The 26,168-nt window shown below is 40.6% G+C and overlaps 1 protein-coding gene across 1 annotated transcript in view; it reads left to right on the top strand.

Annotated features, from left to right (window-relative positions):
- The first annotated feature begins 547 nt into the window (after positions 1–547).
- The window catches only part of RTF1 (RTF1 homolog, Paf1/RNA polymerase II complex component), a 45,941-nt gene continuing 20,320 nt past the window's right edge, over positions 548–26,168 (top strand). The window contains exons 1-4 of the mRNA XM_061157521.1: positions 548–760; positions 12,747–12,857; positions 22,594–22,741; positions 24,078–24,282. Of these exons, the coding sequence (XP_061013504.1) occupies positions 548–760; positions 12,747–12,857; positions 22,594–22,741; positions 24,078–24,282 (677 nt within the window). The remainder of the gene's footprint in view (positions 761–12,746; positions 12,858–22,593; positions 22,742–24,077; positions 24,283–26,168) is intronic.

Here is a 26,168-nt window from a genome sequence, read left to right as displayed (position 1 = left end):
AACTAAAAAAAAAAAAAAAGAACTTTCAGTTCCCTGGACCCAACTTTTTCTATTATCGCTATGTCTTTGACCAAACGGTTCTCTGCTTGGAATACCCTTCCCTCTACTCTTTTTTTGGGGAAGTCAGATGCATCCTTCAGGTCCCAGATCAGTTGTCACTCGTACAGCCCAGATAGGCAGGCTTCATTCCACAACAGGTGCCCTCAGCGTGGTCCAGACGATTTGTCTTTCAGGCGAGCGGCCCTAACGGTGCCCTCGAGACTCCATCACTGTCGGACAGTCGAAAGGCTCCTTAGAGCGGACCCAGATGCTTGCGGCTCCAGTCCAAGACAAGTAGGCAGCACATGAAGCTTCGGGCCCGCAGCAGAGACACACCCAGAGTTTCCAGCTGCCGGCGCTGGGTACGAGACCGCCGTTCACCGCCCGGAACCCAGCCGGTGTCCCCGCCTCCCACGCTGCGTCGGAGGCGGGGTGGGGCGGGGCTCTGGGCGCCGGCGAACGGCGTGCGACGAGCGGGGGGCGGGGCCAGGGGCGGAGCGGAGCGCGCATGCGCGGTCGCCTTTGTGTGGGTCGAGCAGCAGCAGCGGCGGCGGCGGCGGCGACGGCGGCAGTGGCGGTCCCACTGGCAGGCGGGCAAGAGGGGAGTCCGGGCGGCGTCCGGCGTGGGAGCCGGGGGACCACGATGGTAAAGAAGCGGAAAGGCCGCGTCGTGATCGACTCAGACACGGAGGACAGCGGCAGCGACGAGAACCTGGATCAGGTTAGGACAGGCCGCGGAGGCGCGGGCCAGCGGAGCGGGAGGGCTGAGTCCCGGCCACGGGAGTCGGGAGCCTGTCGGGCCCCGGGCCTCCTGGCTGGAGCGGCCGGCCTGCCTCGTGTCCTGAACGCCACTGCCGCCCCCTCTGTCCTCCCCGCAGTGCCCGCGGCCCTTGGAGTCTGGCCGGGGCCTGGAGACAGAGCCCGGAGGACTTGGCGCCTTGGGCGGGGAGGCGGGGCAGGGGCCAGGCTGGTGGGCCTCGGACTGGGGGAACTGGAGGAATCCTTGGTCTGCCACGGCCAGATCGGGGCGGCAGGCTGCAGGCCAGGCGATCCGGGCACGGAGAGATAGAAAGTATCGCTCGCCAACCCGGGAGATTGGGAGGTTTTGGAGGAGGTGCACGGGTGATCGCGGAGCGGTGCGGGGGGTGGGGGGCGGGAGAGGGAGGCCGAGAAGGTGCAGGCTGTGGAAGATGAAGTTTTTCAGACGAGGTAAACAGAGTGGAGGGGAACCTCTCTCTGCTTGGCGAAGAATACTTAGCTGTGGACACGAATCTACTTGGCAGCTAGGGTGGTTTGTGTTTGTTAAGGGTCCCCATTGAGATGTCAGACCCAGGAAAGCTCTTGGGAGGAGGAAAGTGGGCATAAGTGGAGAAATATCTAGGGCTGCATGGAGGGACTGGCGGGCCCTCTTGGCCCTTTTCATGCAGCATCCCAGAATTCTTTCTACTTGAAAGATGTTCAGGAGCCATTGAAACTAACTAGGTCTCACTGTCTTGGGGTTGCTTGAACTGTTTATACACTCTGGAAGATACTATAGGGAGGAAGCTGTCCTTTGTAGCAGTGCTCCAGTGATAGCAGAAGATTCAAAGAGAGTTTTCCCCCATGTTTAGTGAACAAATTATATAAAGAAAGGATATGCAAGAGGTAGTCGTTCTGTAAGTTGAGTAGAGAGGACTGAACTTAGAATCTGAAATTTTTGAGTTCTAGGCTGTGCTGTTCTCTAGCTATGTATCTTTGGCCATAACTGTAAAGTCTAGATAAAACATCAGCCTTCTGTATCTGATTGGGTTATTACAAGGGATTGAGTCGTTGCAAGAATTAATTGGTACAAGCACCTGAGAATTAAAGCTTTTCTACAAATGGCTTCTTGGGAGTCCTCTGTATTAGGTCAGAGGTCTCAGAACTTAAATATTAGGGCATGAAAGGGGAGGACTTTGAGAAAAAGGGGCTGGAGAGGTGTTGAAGAAAAGAGGGCTGTTTTGAAAATGGTAGTGTGGAGGTAGGTGATGAGTAAGTAGTGGGGCCTGTGGAGAAGCATCAGAGGGACAGAAGCCTTGTTACGGGATAGAGAGTGAAAGGTAAGGTGAACATGTCCACAGGAAAGACTCCTGAGATATGTAAGAATATGTTCTTGACTCTAAACATTTGACTGATAAGTTTGGACTGGCACTTAGGATTAGAACTTAAAAAACAACTATTTCCTAATTTAAAAATGTATGTATTTCTGATGATGACTTCCGTTACCATTTACATAGGGCCTGTGGTGAACCAGTCACCTATGTGTTGTGTGTGCTTAGTCGCTCAGTGATGTCTGATTCTTTGAGACCTGTAGAAGGATACTGTAGCCCTGGAGAAGGAAATGGCAGCCCTCTCCAGTATTCTTGCCTGGAGAATCCCATGGACAGAGGAGCTCGGCGGGCTGCAGTCCATGGGGTCACAGAGTTGAACACGACTAAGCGACTGAGCTTTAGTCCATTGACATCCTCTGTTCGTGGGATTTTTCAGGCAAGAATACTGGAATGGGTTTCCATTTACTTCTTAAGGGGATCTTCCTGACCCAGGTATCAAACCCTCATCTCCTGTGTCTCCTGCATCGCAGGTGGTTTCTTCACCCGCTGAGCCATCCCGTCACCTCAGTTAAGTGCTTTATTTACAGTTGTCAGGTTTTCAAATTCTGATAAAGTAGGTACCATTTTCCCCATTTTAGATATAAGAAAAATGGAGGTTGAAGATGTAACTTACCTAGATTCACACAACCTGGTAGTAGAATTTGAACCCAAGTCTGTATGACTGCAAGGCCTATGCTCTTTCCACTATACCAACTTAATCTGGTTTTCATATTGCAAAATGATGTTTCATAACCATTTTCTATGTTACTGGAATGCATGTTTGTAAAGTATATTGAGTAGAGGAAATTGATACATCAGTTTAAAAGATGATTTGGGGGGCTTCCTTGGTAAAGCACTCTTAAGAGATCTCTTCTGATGATAAATTAACTAAGCTGTAAATTATTCTGTCTTTGATTATTTTCCACAGAAGTCTGACAAATAAAATGAGTAAAGAGCTTCCTTTTGTAGCAGAAAGATTTTTCCTTATCCACAAAAAAGTTTTTTCAAAGTAGAAACTGAAGGGATTACAACTTTAAACCCAACTTTTAGCTATTAGTAAAAAGAAATTAGCATAAAATTTGTAAGTAATACCTAATACATTTTAGCAGCAATTTCAACTTTCTCCTTTTCAACTCATTGGCATTCTTCTATCAGATGGGAACCAGATCAAAATCCCCATTTCCTGTGCATCCTAACAGGCATCAGTGCCTTCTTTCTATTTGTTCAGCCCTGTGCCAGGCTTTCAGAGGAATCAAAAAGTTCTATGCTCTCTAGAAGTTTTCCCAGAGATCTTTAGCAGAAGTTCAAAGTCAGCCTGGTTTTGCAGTCTTTAGGAATCCTCAGAACAAAGTTAATGCCTTCTGGGCCTTACCTCACCAAGATGCCTTGGTCTTCTCCATCTATTTTTTGGTCTTCACTGGTGGGGTATAACATCGTATTTGCTGTCTAATGTGCAGGCCTTGTGGAAAAGAACAAACCATGACAAATCTCTGAGTGTCAAGTGTGAGAACGGAGCACAGTTAGTAAGGAGATCCTTTGTCTATGAGTTTTCCAAGTGGGAATCTAAGCCATTATGTCAGAAATATTACCTCCAAATTAGTCTTTACTGCAGGTGAGGCAGGTCAGCCTTCTACACTGGTTTTTCCTGGTGGTGAGAGAAAGAACATGTATGTATGAAACTGCTTGGGTTGCTTGTTTAAGATGTACTTTGCAGGGGCTCCCATCCCAGACCTACTGAATCAGAAGACTCACAGGAGACTCTATCCTCTGAGGTAAAATACGGCATTTTACCAGTGATAGTCCAGGTACTTACTTGTGTTAAACACTAAGACCACTGTCTGTATGCAAGTTAATCTTTTTCATAAGACCCTGTAAGTAGTTTGGGAGAGAAATAGCTTCCTGTCTCAGCCATAGTGTGTGTGCATGTATAACCAAAGGAACTTAACAGAGATGTTTAAGGTGGCAAAGCAGCTGGTTTTTCTAATCTCTGAAGCCGTTTGAATTGTTGGGATGCTTTTTTTGAGGCCTGTTTATTTTTTCCCTTTCTTCTTGGTGGGAAGAGGTATGTAGTAACTGAACTGGAGTTCTTTGAAATTTGTTTTAACTTTCAAAGGTTTTATTATTATTTTTTTTTTTTCAATGCAAAAACAGTAAGGAACTTTATTACAAGCTCGAGCAGGGACTCTCTTCACACAATGGCGAAGGAGCCTACTTTAAAAGGTTTTAAATACTCAGACCTTTGAAGGACTCATTTTAAGATCTGACCTGATAGTGACCTTATTTTTTATGTTGGCCACACCTTTTTTTCAACATCTTAGAATTGCAAATCATGGAGTTATTTGCTTTTGGTGCTTCTTGGGAAAAAATAACACAATTTGAGCCAAATCGAGGCTTTTTTACCCCACCATGTACCTCTGTGGAGATAATGTGTCACTCTTTTGGAATAATATTTATGCAGTGGGTCCTGTAATATGAAAAGCATCCAAGACGAGAAAGGAATCAAAAGTTTTCTATTCAAGTCAGTACAACTCAGTGTTTATAAAAAGAACTTTACTGTGCCTTTTTCAAGGATGAAAGAAAAGCTACATGCAGTTATTTCGTAGTTTTCATCCTTATTTAAAATGATGGCAATTGTGTTATCCTGTCCTCTTTGCTCATGCTACTTGAAGTAGCCATAATTAAACTTTATTTTTTTAATAGACCCCTAAGTATTTTGTAGGAATTATTTTTAGACATTATGTGTTTAAAATATCATTGTTATCAAGTATCCTTCCACAAATCTTTCACATAAAAGTTGGGAAATTTAGAAGTTGTGCTTCTCATTAATATAGTCTTTTTTTTTTTTTTTTTTTTGGTCAGTGCCAGGTCTTAGTTATAGCACATGGGATCTTCAATCTTCGTTGAGGCATGCAAACTCTTAGTTGCTGCGTGTGAACTCTTAGTTACAGTTCTCTGACCAGGGATCAAACACAGGCCCCCTGCATTGGGATCATGGAGTCTTAGCCACTGGACCACTAGGGAAGTCCCTAAAGTCTTTTTTCATGAGTCAGGGCAGTTTGAAGTCTAGGATGAACTTGTGAGAAGTGTCAGTGTTAACTTGTGAAGTTTTAAAATTTGTGTGATAATGTTGCATCTGGCCTGATGTAACTCATCTGCCAGTTTCACTTGACTATCCTTTAGAAATAGTGCTGGGAAGGTTGAGTCCAGTGGGAGCCATAACAGAGAGGCTTTTAGGAAAAATTGAAAACCTGTCTTTCAACACCCGTTCTCTTGGTGTACTTATTTGCCCCCTTCCTAAGTTCCCCAAAAGGAAAGATTGTTTTTTGTTTTTTTTAATCTTTCAACAAATGTGTTAGACAGTGCTAGACAATAAGGCTATTGGATGAACAAAATGGAAGCAGTTTCCACCTTTCAGGAGCTGGGAGTAGGGGGCACAGAGGGAGGGACAGGTGCTGGAATTGCTTAGAGAGTCATTTCCTTACACTCACGTTACAGGTTAGGAAGGAAGAACAAAGATGCTGTGACAGTTTGACGTGGGACCCAAAGCTCGCCTGATGGGAGCGACATTTAAGCTGAGACCTGGAATATGGGTTAGGGACAAGGAGATAGGGGACTGAAGAGTACAGGGACATGTGAGTGTTCATGGTTGAGGGACCAAAATGTACAAAACCGTTGAGGCAGGAAGGACCGAGCACCCTCATGAAACTGAAAGAAGCAGAGTGACTGCGACATCACCAGTTGGAGAGAGTGGTACAAGCGAAGCTGCAGAAGTAGTCTTTTGGGATCCTTTGAGAATGGAAAAACCAGTTTAGTAGATCACAACCAGTATTAAAAATAAAAACAAAATTGAATCAAATAGAAAAAATAATGGTATGTCAGACCTAGTAAAGATAAGTATTGTCTTATAAAGATATTGTTTCATAAGGTATAATTTATCTCTCTGTGGGCTGAGGTTGAAAAGAAGTTTTAAGCCACTGGCAGGATCAGGTCAGCAATATTCAGGACTGTGAACTCTATTCTGAGGGTAATGAGAAACCAGTGGAGGATTTTAAGCTGGGAGAGCTGTTCCCCTTTGACTTTTGAAAAGTTTTCCCAGGCTGCTATGTGGAGAGTAATCTGGAGAAGGGACACCGGTTAGGTGGCAGATAGAGGAGTCCAGGTGAGAGATGGTGGAGAGGGTAAGTTCCACTAGAATGGAAGCTCTGAGAGGGAGTGTCCCTGCATCTTGAACAGTGTCCGGCCTGCTGCATGTACCTTGTCAATATTTGTTGAATGAAATGCCTGACTTGGTCTGGTGTAGTTATAGACACAGCAGAAAGTGGATTCAGTAGGACATAATATTCACGCTATGAAACTATGAGTTTGATGATTGATTGGATGCTGGGGGTGAGGAAGAGGATATTTGGGCATGAGATAGGGAACCCTGGAAAAAGATCAGGTTTAGAGGTGAAGAGTATGTGTTCAGTCTTAGATGTGTAGAGATTAAAATTGTCTTAGGAGACTCTCAAGTGGAAATATTGTAGGTAGTTGAAAATAATGCCTGCCTGACACAGAGTAGACAATTAATAAGTCATTGCTGAATAAGCAAATGCTGCTTGTTGCATATCCATGGTAGAAAGTTAGATTCTAACTTTTCTGTATAGTAGAGTCACTTAGAGATAAAAGGGACTCTGTCAGATTGGGAGTTATTACTCTAGCCTCTGCTGTAATACTGATACCTCTTCTATAAGGCCTAATGTGCATTAGTTAGAAAGTACTCAAAGAGGGAACCAATTATAAATAAGTAACAGTAATATAATTTTTTTAAGATTTTTTTTTTAATTTTTATTTTTTATTGAAGTATAGTTGATTTACAGTGTTGTGTTAGTTCTTTGCTGTGGTGGTGGTGGTTTAGTCGCCTAGTCGTGTCCGACTCTTTGCGACCCCATGTACTATAGCCTGCCAGGCTCCTCTGTCCATGGGATTCTCCAGGCAAGAATACTGGAGTGGGTTGCTATTTCCTTCTCCTAAAGATTTTTATGTACTTTTTATTTTGATTGTGTTGAAAGCTGATTTTATTTTATCAATTCTGTGGCAGTGTGGGCATTTATATAGCACAGTATTTTATCTATAACTGTAATCACTTTGCTGGAAATTGGAAGGAGAAGTTGCCACATTTAGCTCCAGTCATGCGATATGTAAAAGAATGTTATACTATCACTTTGGAATTACTTCTTCTGAAGGGTTTTTGTGTTTGTTCATTGGTTTGGTTTGTTTTCTTTTGTTTTTTAATTATAAAAATAGTGCATGCCTGTTGAAACAGTTCCAGCAAAAAAGAATGGGACATACACGTGTGTACAGATACATGTATGGGATACATGTATCCCACAGACATGTATGTACACGGTGGCTGTGTTCCTTATTCTTTAAAAATAACCAGTGTCCACTGTTGGAATGATGTTCTATCAACAATTTTGATATGAAAGAAAAAATAGGAATTAATCTCAGATTTACACCTCTGTGAATTACTACTCTTTACTCAGCATCTCTCAAGCCCTCCCACTTCCCTCTGTCCCTGTGGCTACTTAGGCTGTCCAGGCCACCATCCTCTCTGATTACCCTGCTGTGGGCCCCTCTCTACTTCTTCCCTGGCCCTCTAGTCTATTCCTGTTAGTCAGAGTGCTCTTATAAAAACCCTGTCAGGGGATGGTTACTTCCCTAGCTTAAAATCATTTGATGAAGGCTCCCCACTGCCTTCCAATAAAATTTGTTCTCCTGAGCCTGCTTTATAAACCTGGGAATGATGTGGTTTCTTCTTGCCTCTAACCTGCCTCATTCCATCACCCCCCACCCCTTGCCTAAGAAGCTCTAGTCACAGTGGTTCCCTTTCAGTTCTTTGGTTAAGCCAAGCTGTTGCCAGTCTCAGGGCCTTATCTATTCTATCTGTAGACTTCTGTCCAGAAGACTGCTGCACCCCCGTCTCCTTTCGCCAGGTTTCTAGTCTCAGCCTAAATACCATTGCCTTAAAGAAGCAATCACCTTATTGCAGATAGGTGTTCCATCCACTTGATAACCACCTTTTTAGCACTTATTACTAGATATAATTGTTTCTTTACCTATTTGTTGTTTCTCTCCCTCACTTAATTTTATTTATTAAAAAATTTTTTTGGAGTATAGTTGATTTATAACGTTGTGTTAGCTTCAAGTGTACAGCAAAGTGAATCAGTTACTCATAAACCCTCTCACTTGGTTTTCAGTTCTGGGAGATCAAAGGATTGTGTATCTTCATGACTGTCTACTCAGAGCTTGGTGGTATAGTAGGTGCTGATAGCGGGGGAACTATTAATATCTGTCCCGGCTTGCCAGGAACTGAATTTCCCAGAATTCAGGACTTTCAGTGCTAAAACCAGGACAGTCCTGAGCAAACCAAGATGTCTGGTCACCCTAATTGGCAGTAATAACTTACGTTAGTTGTATTTGTGGAATGAATAAGTGAAAAATACATGCTAATTAACTATTTAAAAAAAAAAAAATCTCTGAGGTTTATCTATATGAGCTTTTATTCTCCTAATCTGGGGTACAGAATATCTATCCCACTTTTCATATGATCATGGGAGGTTTGATTAAAGAGATGAGACTTAATTTCCTTTGAGTAAGGGGAAGCTAAATTGCTTTATTTCAAGTTGATCGCAACATGGCATCACAAAAAGCTCACTGTGAATGATAGGGTGGGGGAATTCAATCCTCCGGTTTATGAATTTTCACATATGGATGGATTAAAATTCTAATTTTAACCAAAATAATACTATTTTAATAAATATTACCTTAGTGTAGTTAGGCTTGCTTTGTTAGGGTCTGAGTTTTGGCCATCTAGTTCAGTGTTAAATATCAAGCAGTGTTAATGAAACTCCTCTGGAAGCCAGATGTGGCATCCTACACAGCCTTACCTGTGGTGTGTTGGGCATTGGCGTTACTCTCAGCAGATCTTTAGTTCAGTTTCAATTTGATAAACCATGCTGGCACCCTACACTGCCATGGCATCCTAGAGGAATGCCAAGAAAAGTAGGGAAGGTTTTCACTAGCTGTGATGAAATACAGAGAGGATGGTGAGAGAACCGCTGGACACACACCACCAACACCATCTCAACCAGGGTGGCACAGTGAAGTGGGCCTGGCAAGAGAGAGCTACAGGTAGATCTACCCCCATGCATGAATCAGTTTTAAACTGGCTTTTATGAATTTTGGTGTTAGATAAATCCACCCCTACAGGTAACAAATCTATCTCTTCGTGTGTGCGGTATTGGCAAGACGTTTCTGTTGCACATTAGTGTGTTCAGCTGATTAATGAGCCCTCAGAATATAAAGGACTTAACTGTGAAGAGTAGCCTTGCCATGAGTTCCCCAGTAACTTCATACGCAGTTCTCAGCTTGTGGAAGGAGTATCTTTCACACTTTTTAAGATCTTTGCTGTCTCTGTACTTTGTTTATATGGTATTTAATGCTGTAGAAGGACTGTGCCTGTTAGATGCAATTGTCCACTAATGAAGAGCCATTTGCTGGATTGTTATCTTTTATTTTATTTACATATTTATTTTTAAATTTTTATTGGGGTGTATTTGATTTGCAGTGTGGTGTGAATTTCAGGTGTACAGCTAAGTGAATCAGTAATACATATATTCACTCTTTTTTAGATTCTTTTACCATATAGGTCAATTACAGAGTTTTGAGTAGAGTTCTCTGTGCTATACAGATAACTTACACGGGTTCTTATTAGTTGTCTTAGGTTTTTAATATCATGTGGAATCTCTTTAACAGGAAGACAATATTAACATCTTAACACTTTAGTTACAGTAACTGTCAGTGGATATCTACTGCTTGTAATAGTCTGTTTCAGGGAAGAATTTGATTGCCAATATATCCAAATCCATGTTATAATGAGTTGGTATTATTACAAAACAGAATTCTGTTGCATTTGTGAACCTCAAAGGGTCAGGAAAAAATTACTAATCAGAAATCTTTCCAATTTTTATAAATTTGCATGAAAGTAATGTGGAGAAAAGATAATAGTAAAGGCCGTACACAACTATAACCCAGCAATACCACTCCTCGGCATTTATCCAAGTGAAATAAAAACTAGTATTTACATGAAAACCTTACATGAACCAATAATTGCCCCAAGCTGTAAACAATCCACATGTTTTTCACCTGGCAGATGGGTAAAGTGTGGTATATCCATACAATGGAATATTACTTAACAATAAAAAGAAGCAAACTGCCGATACCTTTCTCAGCAACATGGATGAATCTTAAATGCATTATTCTAAGAAACCGGGTTCAAAAGACTACCTGCTACATAATTCCATTTGTATGATATTTTATGACAGGCAGATGTATAGGGACAGAAAGCAGGTCTGTGATTGCCAGGGAATGGAGGGAGGGAGATGAAGAACACTAACTTCCTGAAAAGGCTGAAGATCATACATGCTCTACTTTTTCATACGAAAGTAGTGACTGCTATTGACCAGTGCAAATTACAGCAAAATTTGGAGGGCATGATGGGACTGTCCTATATCTGGTTCACGAGAGTAGTTCAGCTGTATTTGTCAAACTCATAGAACTGTCCATAAGAAAGGATAAAACATACTATATGTAAATGACATACTCGTTTTTAAAAGACTATAAGCACACAAATATGTTGCAATTCGTATTTGGTCAGTAGGAGTTACCATTTTGGTATGAAAAAAGGAGAGTGTTCTTATGATCTGAAGCCTTTTCAGGAAGTTAGTATGCCAGCTCTGTCTAAGGAAATGAGAAGAGTAACGTTTCACGACTGCCTATGACGACGAGCTCATGTCAGCTGTTAATCTGAGAAGGTCATTTTCTCATTCTGGCCAAGGAGGGTATACTCCTAAAATAGAAAGAGACTGGAAGAGGAAAACAGATATTTTATAGCAGTCTTTAAAATTTTGTCTTGGCACTTAATCTGTAATTGTATAGCACCATCATCATCAAGGAATAATGCTACTAGTATTTATTAGTTGTATTTTTCTCTTTTTTTGGCACAAGGGGAAAATGTAAACCATGATTGAAATAGGAACTAGGATTTTATCTGTCCTGGTTTGAATCCTGACTCTATCATACACTCGCTGTATTATCTTGGGTAAATTACTTAATCTTTCCTACTACTTAGTTTTCTTTATCTTTAAATGGGGGTGATGATGATACTTACCTTAAGGCTGTTGTGAAGATTACATGTTAGATGCTTAGAAAAGTACCTGACATCTGGTAAGTGCAATATAATTTTGGGCTGGTATTGATATTATCCAAGAGCAAGAACCAGAGCAAGCATCCATTTGCTGTGTTTTTGAATGATTGAACTGAGTTGGGGAGAACTAACAGGAGAGGGAACCACGTGAAAGAGCAAATCCTGGTTGTAGCCACAACTTACTAAACGGCATATCTCTTCCCCTTTAATCTCTTAAATCACCAGGACAAGGCAGAGATGGTGAATGGAAATATTTGGGTTGTTAAATTAGGATTCTGATGTAGTGGTCAGCATCCTTCCTGTTTGACCCTGGGTTAAGCACCAGAAATATACTTTTTTCCCCCCTGGTTTAAGCATTCATAAAACTACCTCAGAAACTTACTGGGCTTCCCTGGTGGCTCAAACAGTAAAGAATCTGCCTACAATGCAGGCTACCTGGGTTCGTCCTTGGGTTGGGAAGATCTCCAGCATTCTGGCCTGGAGAATTCCATGGACAGAAGAGCCTGGCAGGCTACAGTCCGTGGGGTCACAAAGAGTTGGATATCACTGAGCGACTTTCACTTTCAGAAACTTAGAGTTTGTCAGCTTATTCCGAACAGCGCCACAGATGCCAGTTTTACCATGAATTATATATATAGTAAGAGGATGCTCAGAGTATTGGCTCTACCATTCAGGACAGGGAGCAGATTACCTTTGTAGACATGGTCCTGAGATCAGTACATCTGTAACTTATAGAGGAAATTTGGGGGTAGCCTGGGGCTTCCCTGGGGGCTCAGATGGTAAAGAATCTGCTTGCAATGGGGGAGAGCCGGGTTCGATCCCTGGGTTGGGAAGATCCCCTGGAGAAGGAAATGGCAATCCACTCCAGTATTCTTGCCTGGAGAATCCCATGGACAGAGGAGCCTGGCAGGCTCCAGTCCGTGGGGTTGCAAAGAATTGGACACGACTGAACGAGTGACACATATGGGGGTAGCCTACCGTTCAGTTTTCTAGTCACTTCTCCATATCAGACATACATCTCCCATTAAAGGGACAGATTTTTTTTTTTTCCTGTGCTTTATGACTTGTGAGATCCTAGTTCCCCCACCAGTAATTGAACCCAGGCCCTTGGCAGTAAAAGTGCAGAGTCTTAACCACTGGACCACCAGGGAATTCCCAGGACAGATTTTGAAAACATTTCTTTAGCACTTAGGAGTGTGGCAGTCCGACTGTTCATGTGATGAAAGTTCCCATGACAGTATTTTTTGATTGCAACCACAAAGAGGTAGAAGAGATTTAGGGAAGGTGGGCATTGTAGTATTTTTGGATGTATTTTCTCTGTAAAGAAAACTCATGTGGCTACTTTGCCCTCTCAGGAACTCTTGTCCCTGGCAAAGCGGAAGCGAAGTGACTCTGAAGAGAAGGAGCCGCCTGTGAGTCAGCCTGCTGCCTCCTCAGACTCAGAGACATCTAACAGCGATGACGAGGTGGGTGTGAAGGGGTAGGCCTATGATGGGCATTTGAGCGTCCTGACAGCCTCTTTTCCTTAACCTAGGACCTTCCCACCTAAGATCTGTGAGAACTTCTTAGGGAAAGAAAATTGGTATGGAAAGCTCTCACATTATGATGTTCTTTGTACTGCTAGTTACCCAGCAGGTACCTCTGCAGTGCATCCGTGACCATTTTTTAGTCTTTTATTTTCAGCACTCTTACAGAAGGGGCAGAACTTGTTAGTCATCATCTCTTTAATTTTTTTGTCAACTTCTTAACCCCATTTCTATGTTAGAAAAGAAATTCTATCAAGAATGCCAAATTTTAATGGAAAATACTTTAGGAAGACAGGAAGCTTTCTTTGGGTAGATGTAATCAACATCCCCCAAAGTGGTGTCTTTAGGTATTACGGAGAAACATCCAGCTGTTCATTGTTTAAGCCAAGGTGACTTTCCCAATCTGCTGCCCACCACCTAACAAGGCCCTAAAAGATTCAGAACTTTAACGGAAGAGAGAGATTAGGGGAAAGGTCTTTGAAACACTCCTACATGTTCCTCATTTGATTTAAAATACTTTTCTTCCCCTTAGTAATTTCCTGGAGGGAGGCTGGATATCACCTTTGTGTTTAATCTCTTGCCCAGCAGTCTAGGAAAAATTTTTTATTTTTGTATTTATGTATTTTATCGTTTGGCTGTGTTGGGTCTTCGTTGCTTTGTGCGGGCTTTCTCTAGTTGCAGTAAGCAGAGGCTGCCCTTCGTCGTGCCGTGCGGGGTTCTCATTATGGTGGCTTCTCGTTGCTGAGCACGGGGTGCGGGCTTCAGTAGTTGTAGCGCTTGGGCTTAGTTGTTCTGAGGTATGTAGGATCCTCTTGGACCAGAGATGGAACCTGTGTCCCCAGCATTGCAAGGCAGATTCTTAACCACTGGACCACCAGGGAAGCTCCCCAGGAAAATATTTTTAACAGTGTACTAACAATATCTTGTTTTAAAGTTCCACTGAAGTAAAAAAAAATTTTTGTTATAATAAAATTTAGTTAACAGCCAGAACAGTATTTACTAGTGCCCTGCATATGCAGATTAGGAATGATTGCATTCTGATTGACTGTAGTGATATTCTTAATCTTAAATAATTTAACAGACCTAAAATTGTTTTGACAATAAGAGGTAGTGAATGTGTGAATTTTATTCTGTTTCATTTATTTTTCATGGAGGAACTGTAATTCCTCTAAAATTGATAAAGTAACCCAATCTATTAGAAAAGCAGTGGACTTCATGAAATAATTTGCTTTGTTTTTTCTATTTAAAAAAAAAAACAAAAATAGAACAGAAAAATCTTGAAATAATTCCCTTCCCCACTATTCCTACATTAACTACTTTCATTTTCCATGTTTCAGAAGTCAGCTGCTACAGTGTAATCCCAAATCTGTGTTGTGTTTGGAATACCCTGTAGCATGTTTATGGTCTTTGTACTTCCTTAAGGAAAAAATCAGTAGCTATCCTTTGAAGCTCCATAGTACTATCATTAGATCACTCCTGAGTATACAGAGATTCCCTTCATCATTTTGAACTGCTTCTACCAAGCAGTCAGAGTTACGTGTCAACTCCACAGCATTAGAGGAGCCCAAACATGTGCTAGGGTAGATTGAGCGTCATAAACATGTTTCCAGCTCAGGATTCCCTTTGTCACTCGAAGCTACTTACCAGCTCTTGAGTCTTCATCCTTAGAGCTCTACCAGCTACTTCTGTACTTATTAGAGAAAAAACTGACAGGCAGGCTGCACCCTGTCTAGGAGGGAATTAGAGTTTGAGTAACTTTCCCCCCACAAAGTTCTTAGCTCTTGTTGCTGCCTCCACGTCCCATCCCCCAGGCTCACTGGCTTCTTGCAGCTCTGCTCCAATCTTCTCACCCTTCACTGGAAATAGCAGTCTCTATTTCATGGCCATTCTGAAAGGTGCCTCTTTTTTGGTCTGCATTATCAGTTTCTGACCCAGGCTACTAGCTTAAGCACAAAGCACCTCAAAGTTAGGGTGAATATTTCATTATTTTCGACAATTAAGAAAATCTTTTTTAAAAAATCCTACCAACCACTAGAGAACTCAGTAGCATGGTAAACTCAGATTTATGGCTGCCATATACACCTCCTAACACTTTTCCCCTCCCATGTGACTCTTATGGTTTATTGTCATTAGCAATGGTAAATACAGATAGAAAGAAGAATACTGTTCCCCTCAGATTTGCTGGAAGAGAAAATTTGTCAGGAACAACTGAGTTAGGTTAACGGGTGGTTTGTCTTAAGGAGAGACACACACTGACTTTAGAATAAGAAGATATCTGGCTAACTAATAGGGGTGGGGAGGGAGATGCCAAGAAGTTATGAAAGTTTCCTATCCAGAAAAAAAGTGGGTACAGTGGATATTAAGTGTAAGTTTCAATTATAGGGACTTCCCTGGTGGTCCAGAGGTTAGGACTCATCACTTCAGCTCCCTGGGGCACGGGTTTGATCCCTGGTCAGGGAACTAAGATCCCACAAGCTGTGTGGTATAGTCCAAAAAAAGAGAAAGAAAGAAAATGTTCATTTCAGGAGGGAATAGTAGAGATTTCATTTGTAGTCTCTGTCGGGGGTAAGGAACACCTAACTTTAATGAAAGAAAATACGCTTCGGTATTATTTTTGCGGAGTGAATTATTCTCAGTCATATCTTGGGCACATGAGAAAATAAGAAGTAGAACTCTTTCTGTGCCGTTTACATTGACCATGCCTGGGAAATTGGAAAACACACCTCAGTGGTAGTTTATAATGCTGTGTTGTGGCATTTTGGTACCGTCACTTCTTGTCCCTGAAAGCATTTGATAAGAGAAGCACCACCAAGGGTGCAGACAGGAGTGGCAGCGAAGAAAAATAACAAGCTTAGAAGGAAGAGAATTAGCAGTGCTCATTCATGAGATGAAGTTTAAAAAAAAAAAATGACTGAAACAAAAGTCTGCTAGGAGGAACAGTGTCCTAAATCGGGTAGTTCAGAGTCCTTTTTAGAAACATGGTGGGTCTCATGATAACAGATAGCTGCACCTAGATAAGACATAAGAAGAAAACCTAGATTTTCACTTGCTACCAGTGAAAATCATGTGAGATACCAAGAAAACCTTTTTTGTTGTTGTTCAAAGCAGACTATAACTACATTAGACAAAGTAAGGGGACATCAGACTTATGTCCTAATACCCTCAGCCTGACTGAGAATGATTATTTTAAAAAGCTTCACGTACAGCCCTGTTTTCTACACTTTTGAGAAATAAAAGCATCTGGCCCAGCCCTGTCGTTCACTGCTTGTCACGCCAGGTTTTTCTTTCCCAGAACTTGGGTCAGCCCTCCTAGATGAGCTTCATGCTCCAGCTTACCACCTCTTCAAAACTCTGGTCTCTTCTTGCTTTCCCCCATTCCATTGTTTTCTACTTTTTCTCTTTCCCTTTTATCCCATTTATCTTTTGGGCGCTCCCAGGTTGATCTAGTCGCACTCCTATTCCACTACTTTATTATTGCTTGCTGGCTCCAATATTTTTAATAGGACATTTTGAAAAGGATACAAGTTTTACTTAAAATTCATTTATTAATAACTAATTTTCCAGGAAGTTGGCTGAGATACCCAAGAGCTAAGTTTTGTTACTGCTTTACCATGCAGATAATACATAATCAGCTTGTACTTCCGATAAAGGCCTTCACCGCCAAGCTAATATTTTTCAGTGTGTATAGTAAGGTTTTCATACACACAATACTTGTAGAAAAAGATGTTGCATGGAGATGAATTATCCCAGTACTAAAACTAAACTCTTGAAAGTTTAAATCTATTATATTTGAAATTTTTGGATAAATTTTGTCAAATACAGTTTTTTAAACTGATTTAGTACTATGAAATAGTGACTTCCAGAATACCAGGCTGTGTAGTGCTGGTTTTGGTACCTTTCCTTTCCCCCCAGTATTGTAGGTAAGCAGTGGCCATTGTCTCATCTCCTAGTGATGGCTCTCTTCCGGCTCCTGTATCTGATCTGCTCTGGGGTCAGTGAAGCCAGGGCCCCATAGAGTTTGTGTGAATATTCTGCTTGAATTTAATGGTAGCTGTTTGAATTGCTCATAAGCCTTTTTTTTCTTTTTTAACATACTTTTTGGTTCTTGGCTATGTAGATTACCATACTGTAGCACCTCATTTTCTAGAGACCAGAAAATCTCATCACAAGAAAAATAAAGTGATTTTCATGGACCACTTGCTTAAACTGTGTCCAGCAAATCTGACACTTCTTACCACACAGTGCAGTGGAGTACTGATTATATTTTACTTTGTTTTTTGGTATCGTTTCTGTTTCACTTTTTATCTCCACAACCACATTATAAGTATTTGTGATTGAGCGTAGGGATTCTTGTGATTGTGTTTTCCAGTTAAATATGCATGATTGCTTGATTATAAGGTATAGTAGTGTTCTTTGTACTGTGATTAATTACAAAGTAATTAATTTCTTTTAAGGAAAAGGAAAACTTAAGCTATTCCTCATGTCCTTTAGGCTGACATTTGTGTTTACTCTTCGACTTTGCTGATCCTTTTCTATCTTCAAGGGGAGAAAGAAAACTGCCTAAATCAGGAACCATGCCCTCTCCACACAGCTCTTTATTGGCCACTGTTTAGATCTAGAATAATGACTACTGAACCCTTTTGACAAGTGCTTCAATTTAGTATAATACTCAGTTCATATAGAATCCTACAACTTTAAAACTCCAAGGGGTCGTAGAGATCATTTGGATTTCCTTATTACAGATTAGAGAACAGAGTCTCACAGAATATCTGGTTTCCTTTTCCCATCATAAAATAGTACCCTCCATTTATATAGGGCTTCATAGTTTCTGATGTGCTCTAAACATCTTTCATTCAGTCTCCTTTAAGTCTCACACTACCCTGATATGTGGTCAAGTATTATTCCTTCTTTACAGATAAGGAAACAGTCTCAAGTTGAGGGCTTGGGCCTTATTCCAATTCTTTGAACCTCTATTCCTGTAGTTTATCACTAGCACAGCTGTTCTTCTTAAACCCTACTTACCTCAAAGTATGTCATTTCACTCTAAATTCATTTCAAGAATAACTGCACTGCAGTGGTTTCTACTCTGGGGCCTGAGACCTAGAATATGATCTTCCTTGCCCATTAGAGATAACCTCTCTGAAATGCTGAAGTTTCTTTGCTTTTCTGTCTCCAGGATACTCAGAGTACGCAGCATGTCAATGCCACCCAAGCCCAAGGCAGCCACGCCCCACCCCATGTTCCTTCCTGTCTTTCAGCTGAGTGCCAGGAAGGTCAGCTGCTTCCCAGAGTAGGGACCTGCTTATAATACCCCCTACACAGTCAGTCTGGCACACGGTGATGTAGTACTTCCCAACCCTCTTTGTATCATTAGATAATTGCCATCCATTAGAGTATCTGTTACAGGAGTGAGAGTCAAAGTGCTAATTTCTTTTAATTTATTACTTAAGAAAACATCTTCCTTCTAGTCACTGTTTAGGTTTCCATCACTGCGTACGGACATAATGCGTCCCTGGTGTTTTGTGTGGGCCTGCTTGCGTGTGAGTTCTGGGGAAAGCAGAATGGCAGTGTGTGAGTCCTGACTGGCGGTTGATCCTTTCCCTTTTCCACATTGTTTTTAAGCAGCTATCCTCTGGGGGTGCTCTGGCTCTGTACTCGGATGCAAATCAGCAGGCACTCGTTTTCTCATTCTTGTCTTCTGTGTGGTGCATTTTAGAGCACTTTTAAGGTAACCACAGAGCTTGCCTTTCATTACAGCCATAGTTCCCAAACCAAATTAAGAAAAGCCAGGTCATTTCTTCTACTCTCTCCTGGATGGGGAAAGCCTAAGAATATGTCTTTAATCCTACCCTGTACTCTTTAGACTCCATTTACTACCACCCTCTGGCAATGAAAGAATTAGTTTTCCTTCTGTCTTAGAGTCAACAGAATGAGACTTTGATAGAAATAGGTAAGCAATCTCTGGGCTAATGGCTTCTGCTGCTGCTAAGTCGCTTCAGTCGTGTCCGACTCTGTGCGACCCCATAGTTGGCAGCCCACCAGGCTCCCCTGTCCCTGGGATTCTCCAGGCAAGAACACTGGAGTGGATTGCCATTTCCTTCTCCAACGCATGAAAGTGAAAAGTGAAAGTGAAGTCACTCAGTCGTGTCGGACTCCTAGCGACCCCATGGACTGCAGCCTACCAGGCTCCTCCGTCCATGGGATTTTCCAGGCAAGAGTACTGGAGTGGGTTGCCATTGCCTTCTCCAGGGCTAATGGTTGGGTTAAGATTATTTCTACATTGATTTTGCCTGCCACAATTCTTGACCATCTCCTTTATGGTTTATTAGGGTCTGTGATCTTGAGAGGAGAGGTACTGGGCAAATATTTAAAATATGTACTTAGATATATTTAGATCAAGAAAACACTCAGAAACCTCTGGATTGTAGGAATAAATGTAAAGTATTACAAATATGATCTGTTCTTCAGGGGAAAAAAATCTTTTGGGAGATTATCAGGACCAATTTGAGTCTCTTTCTCTATATTAAATAGGAATAATGAGACTGGGCGCCATATTTTAAGTGATTATTTACCTTTAGGTAGTAGAAATACAGATTTTTTCTTTTCTTAGCTTTAAAAATACTGTTTTTCCCCAAAGTTTCATATGATGAACACATATTATTCTTTTTTTTTTTATTTTTTTAGTTCTACCACTTTATTGCTACCAACCCATCTCCCTCCACCCTCGTGCACACATGCTCAGTCATGCAACCCTATGGACTGCAGCCCGCCAGGCTCCTCTGTCCATGGACTTTTCCAGGCAAGAATACTGGAGTGGGCACATATTATTCTTAAAGATGTATTCATAAGAAGTTTTATTTTTTAAACTAAAGTTACCTACATTATTAAAATTTCCCTGAAAGTCTATCATATATAGTGAGTTTGGCTGTTTGCCATTGGCATGACAGACTCTATTGAGTCAGCATCATGGGAGGTGAGGCAGCTTTGTCATCTCATTTCTTTTGAAAATTGTTGGAAAGAAAACAAGGTTCCCTTCCCACACCTAGGTTCAGCCAGGAAAAGTGAAAGTGAATGTCACTTAGTTGTGTCCAGCTCTTGTAATCCCATTGACTATACAGTGCATGGAAATCTCCAGGCCAGAATACTGGAGTGGGTAGCCTTTCCCTTCTCCAGGGGATCTTCCCAACCCAGGGATCGAACCCAGGTCTCCTGCATTGCAGGCGGATTCTTTACCAGCTCAGCCAGGAAAACCCCTGTTAAATTGAAACATTTTATTTTTTTCTATTTTAACGCTTACCTTTCTTCCCTCTCACCCAGGGGTTAAGCATCATAAGCTGTAGATGACAGTTGTTGAGTTTAGGCAGTGGCAGATTGAAGCCGATGAACAGTGGAAAAGGAAGACGCACAGCTTTCTAGCACCTCCTGAATTTAGTTCACCTGTGAGGCCTCACATTTAAGCCCTTTTTGCTTTTACACACTCCCCCCTTGCCCTCACCCAGAATTTCAGAATTTGATTCTGTTGCAGATGAGTAATACTAATCTGTGGGCAGAAGTAGACCCTAGCCCATCTTGATACATGTGACCCCAGTAAACTCAGCCTTTATGTTCTGAGCCTTTCCATATTACCTTTGGGTAGAAGTATAAAGGGACCTCTTTGTACAAAGAAGGGATTTCTGTAAAAAGTCTGAAAAGACACCCTGTTTAGAAGAGATGGGTCATGCTCATTTTCATGATCAATATTTATTGACTGTCATGTGCATAGTTGGGATATTTCTTGAAACAAGTATAATATCTCTGTTGCCAGCATAGGAAGTTGATATATTTTAGCTCAGTTAACTAAGAAACTGATTACTTTGGCCTCTCTTTCAAAATGACCTAGAAAGTATCTTCCTTGAATGATTAAGATTTGAAATGGTTGAAACATAGCCATTAAAAGCATTGGAATTTGTTTCTCAATAGTGACTGAGTGTTGAAATGTTAAAAGTTTGAGAAGTAAATTCACTTATAGAGTTGCCGTTAACTATATATTCACTTAATATATAAATGATGTATTACTTCATATGTCATTTATTCACTTAAGGTATCATCTAGAGCATGTAGCTGTTTTATTTTCACTTGTCCCTTCTTCCTAGCTCCTGAGTACAAAAATAAAGTAGCAATTAAAATAACTGAGTAAATTAAAATGAAAAAATCAGAAGATTAAAATAGCACCCTTTCACAATATTTTATCAAGGTAAATTAACAGACTGTGGTTCTTAAAAATAGCTCATCTGGAGCATTTCTAAGATGGAAACCTCATCAGAACTATCCCACCACCCACACCCCCTAAAAAACTCCAAAATAAATTTACTTCTGAGCCTGGCTATTGTTAGGGTCTATGATGATCATATTATAAAAGGAACAAAGACTTGGTGCTTTTAAAAAATATTACATATAGAAATTTTTTGTCAATAGCAGATTTATAATTCAATCTATGATGTTGGAAAGATGAATGTTAAAAAAAAAAAAAAGAAAGAAAGATGAATGTTATTTTTTATCCTCCCCCTCCATGGTTGTTCATTGGTTTATTTAGTCTTGTCTGAGTTTGCTTTATAATTCCTGGGTTTTATAAAATTTTTATTGACGTATAGTTGATTTACAGTGTTGTATTATTTTAAGGTGTACAGCAAGGTGATTCAGATTTATTTATTTATATATGTATATATTCTTTTTTAGATTCTTTTCCAGTATAGATTATTACAAGATATTGAGTATAGTTCTCTGTGTTACACAATAGGTCCATGATGGTTATAAATATTATTTTTAGAGTACATAAAATGAAGTTTTTCCAAGTAAAGTACTTTTCACCTAAAATCATTCTCCTAAACTGATAAATACAATATCAAAGGAGGTATGGTTTAATGTAACTAAATAGTCTCTGTGAATTTTAATAATGATTTTATGCTCTTTCAGCCTTATAATTAAAGTGCTTGATGAAGATGATTTTTTTTGGCCTTGGAGTGATTGTGTATTGCCTCCCTGTTACTTTGATAGTACAAATTGCAGGTTCCTTATATTTAGATGTATGGGATCTCCTATTTATGATCCAATTTAAGCACTGCACTGTAGTGTAATACATGCAAATTTTTTTAAAAAGATACACACACATGTATATTTTTCAATGATCTGTTATATACTTACTTTCTGCCTCTTTGGAGTTGGTACCAGTGCTACTGTCCATGCCAAACAGTGGCCTGCATCCTTTTCTCCCTGTGTTTTCTGAAGTTCTCGCATGCTGACACACTTTATTCCCCCTGCCTTCCTGGGACCCACTCCAGAACTAAACTATGCACTGTGTACTGAAACCCAGACATACCAACCTCTAGCAATTACTGACCTCTCTGCCACAGGAAACATTAGAAGCTGTTTTCTGTACCAGTTGAGTTTTAGTTAACTCAGTTGACTTGCCATTAAGATGACATACTTGCTTTTCTATTGAGAAAAAGTTATGAAGTTTTAACTAAAATTTCAAAAACCATTATCTTTCTTCCTATAAAAGTGTATTTGTTTTGGATTCAAAGCAATAGAGACTCTTGAAATTATTTCGATGAACATCGGTAACTCTTAACTCTTGAATCTTACAGCTTTTCTCAATAAAATTCCTGTTTCAGTTTTCCTTTTTCCTTTTTCCTTGTAGTGGACTTTTGGGAGCAATAAAAATAAGAAGAAAGGAAAAGCCAGAAAAATAGAGAAGAAAGGAACCATGAAGAAACAGGCAAATAAAACTGCTTCCTCAGGCAGTTCGGACAAAGACAGTTCAGCTGAGAGCTCAGCCCCTGAGGAAGGTGAGTCAGGTTAGACCTGGGAGTGAACTCTTACGTGGTAGAAGCTGCAGAATCAGAAATCAGGGGGACAGGTACCTAATTTACAGTATGGTCTCTGCCTTTATTGCACAGCTCTCTAATCTTTTCAGTGGTCGTGTATCTGTTTAGAATCTGAATGAAGCAAGAAAAATACATACAATTCCAAAGCATTATTTAGGCCCTTGAAACCCATCCAGGAAACCCACAAGGAGTCTCTGCATTAGAGTCTCCGTTCACCTTAACCTGAGAGCCTTCTCTTTCATTTTTCTTGGGTGTTCATAGGGTGACTGAGGAGGAAAATCCTTGAACCAAATACAAAACTCAGTAAAAAATGTTTTTGTTTTGAAATCAGAATTTTTGCTAACACTAGTTTGAAAATGAATTTGTTCCCGGACTAAACTGGTAAACTTTTACATTTCCTTTGAGTAATAACATTTATATACAAACTGGCTTGTACAGAATTGGCCTAACCTGGTTTTAAGCACATGCCTGTGAATGTTAACTCAAATGAGTCAAGCACAAAGTTGCTAGTTTAACTTAATAAAAACTCAGTTGTAATATGTCATGCTTTTTTCCATCACCCTTTGTCCTACCAAGATCCAATTTCATTAGAAATTCACTAATCAGTTCAGTGATTTATTAAAACATTGATTCTTTTAAATGCTGACCAATAAATGTAGAAGAAACTGTAGTTTGAAAAATCACCATTTTCAACCTTCATGGTAATCATTGATTTACTGAAGAGTTATTGACATGTGTTAAAAAGAGTTTGTTGAAGAACAAGATGTCTACACAGTCTCAGAGCATCTCCCTATATGTACTATGAAAGGTGAATATGGACTGTGTGTCAAATGAGGCTATTTCCTAAATGTTAAATTTCCTGGGTTTGATCATTGTATATTTGGTTATATAAGAGACTCTCCTTTTTACAAGAATTACTTAAGGGTGAAAAGTCACAATCTCTGCAGCTTACTCTCAGTTCAGCAAAATAAGTGATAAAAATGTGTACATTGCTTTATATATGTAGACAGAAGGTAAATTGGTGATGTTAACAATGGGTATTCTTGCAACTTTTTTCTTTGGTCTGTAATTTTTTGGAAAATACAAAAATCCAATTTAAGAAATCATGCTGGTGATTTCTTAATCTAGCCTAAGATTCTGTAACCTGTGTTTGCGTTTGCCAAAGGCAGATCAAGAATTGTCACCAGGGAAATGAGATGACCATGTTCCACTTCACCTAGGAGAGCTGAGGAGGAATGATTATCAACACGTGTTTTCTGCAGCATCATCTAATCTTGTGTTTGGGCCTGTGCTGCAGGTGAAGTGTCAGATTCTGACAGCAACAGCTCCTCCTCCAGTTCAGATTCAGACTCTTCCTCAGAAGATGAGGAATTCCATGATGGCTACGGAGAAGACCTCATGGGAGATGAGGAAGACAGGGCCCGTCTGGAACAGATGACAGAAAAGGAGAGAGAACAAGAACTGTTCAACCGCATAGAGAAGAGGGAGGTGTTGAAAAAAAGGTAAAGTAGTGATTCCTTAATGATACATTAATAGAGTAATTTTCCAAAGTTCGCATTTGGAGTCCTGTCTTCCTAGGCTTTAAGACTTGAAATTTTGGGAATTCCTCCATGGTCCAGGGGTTAGGACTCCACCCTTACACTGTTAAGGGCACAAGTTCAATACCTGGTTGTGGAAGCAAGCCATGCAGCACAGCACCCCCCATCCAAAAAAAATGACTTGAAATTCTCAGTATTTATGAGTTAGGAATCTGACTATCCTTCTAGCATGGTTTTTGTATTTTTTTTTTTTCTTCCAAACTCTAATGTTAAATTGCTTTCTGGTATACAAAGGTGTTTCAGTATTTAGGATTACATGTGTAAATGACAAAAGTCAAGGAATTTCCTTATCTCCTGAAAGAATTTCAAGGTGAAAATAAACTTGGCTTTCATCTCAGGAAATAGTCCTCAGAACTAGGATTATTCTTTCCCGACCTAATCATGTGAAAGAAACAGAGAAGCATTTTCTCTGGCAGCAGGTAGCCCCATTTCATCTGGGAGCCTGGTTGTCCCTTCTGGAGACCATGTTAAGTCTGGTGAGTTATCCGAGGCAAGAATGTTTGGCTTTCAGTCAGCAGCAAGTCATAGACGTTTGTTTTGAGTGTGGATGCTTCCACGGTTACCTACATTGGAACAAACAGGACTTGAGACAGTACCAGAGTTGCCAGATGATTAAAAATTACTTCGAAAATTTGTATTTCTGAACTGTGGAGAGCATAGCAAGAGGTTCTCAACCAAGGCCAGTAGGGCATTATGGTAAAATCACCAAGTAGCTCAAGAGTAGTAGGTGGCTTATCTCAAGGTTGGTTTTTATGTTTTTCACCTTATATGAATGAGGCAGTTGAAGAATGTTTGCAGTGAGGAGAATTAAGACAGAAGTTCAGAGCCATTCTCAGAAATTTGAGGGGTTTGTAGCTCATTTGTTTACCTGCAGGTCAGTACATGGTAACTCAGAAACTTTTGTGTAAACATCACTAGCATCCTAACGTGAGATGTAGTGGCAGCACCAGTAATGAGGCATCCTTTTTGGTGGTTTTTTGTTTTTTGGGGGGGTTTACTTGTTTGGGGGGTTGTTTTGTTGGTTTTGGAGTTTTTTGTCTTTGTTTTGACTGCTTTGTGCAGTATGTGGGATCTTAATTCCCTGACCAGGGATCCAACCCATGCCCGCTGCAGTGGAGGCCCAGTCCTAACCACTGGACCGCTAGGGAATCCCCAAAGTGTTGGTTTTGGTTGTTAGGTTCTTCCCCTATTCTAGCTTTCCCTTTTTTTAAATTATTTATTTACTTACTTATTCAAGCTTAGTGCATGAAGGTAACTTGGTTGTATAAAGAGCACTGATATTTTCTGTCAGAAAGTCTAGGCTCAGGTCCAACTCACTAGCCAGGTGATCTGACCCTCCTCCTGCCTCAGCCTCCCCTTGAGGGATTGTTGTAAGTTTGGAGTGAGATGATAACATGTAAGAGCATAATATAAATACAAACTTATTTTAAATTGATATACAATATCAATTGATATAGTTGATATACAATATTATACAAGTAACATGTAGAATAATTCACAATTTTTAAAGGTTATACTCCATATATATTGTTTATTGTTGTTCAGTTGCCAAGTTGTGTCTGAGTCTTTGCGACCCCATGGACTGCAGTACACCAGGCTCCTCTGTCCTCCACTATCTCCCAGAGTTTGCTCAAACTCATGTCTATTGAATCAGTCATGCTGTCTAACCATCTCATCATCTGTCACCCTCTTCTCCTTTTGCCTTCAGTTTTTCCCAGCATCAGAGTCTTTTCCAGTGAGTCGGCTGTTCACGTTAAATAGACATAGTATTGGAGCTTCAGCTTCAGCAT

The sequence above is a fragment of the Dama dama genome, chromosome 12, assembly GCF_033118175.1.
Source record: "Dama dama isolate Ldn47 chromosome 12, ASM3311817v1, whole genome shotgun sequence".
Classification (NCBI taxonomy): domain Eukaryota; kingdom Metazoa; phylum Chordata; class Mammalia; order Artiodactyla; family Cervidae; genus Dama; species Dama dama.
The sequence above is the reverse complement of the archived record's forward strand: the minus strand, read 5'-3'. Positions and strand labels throughout refer to the sequence as shown.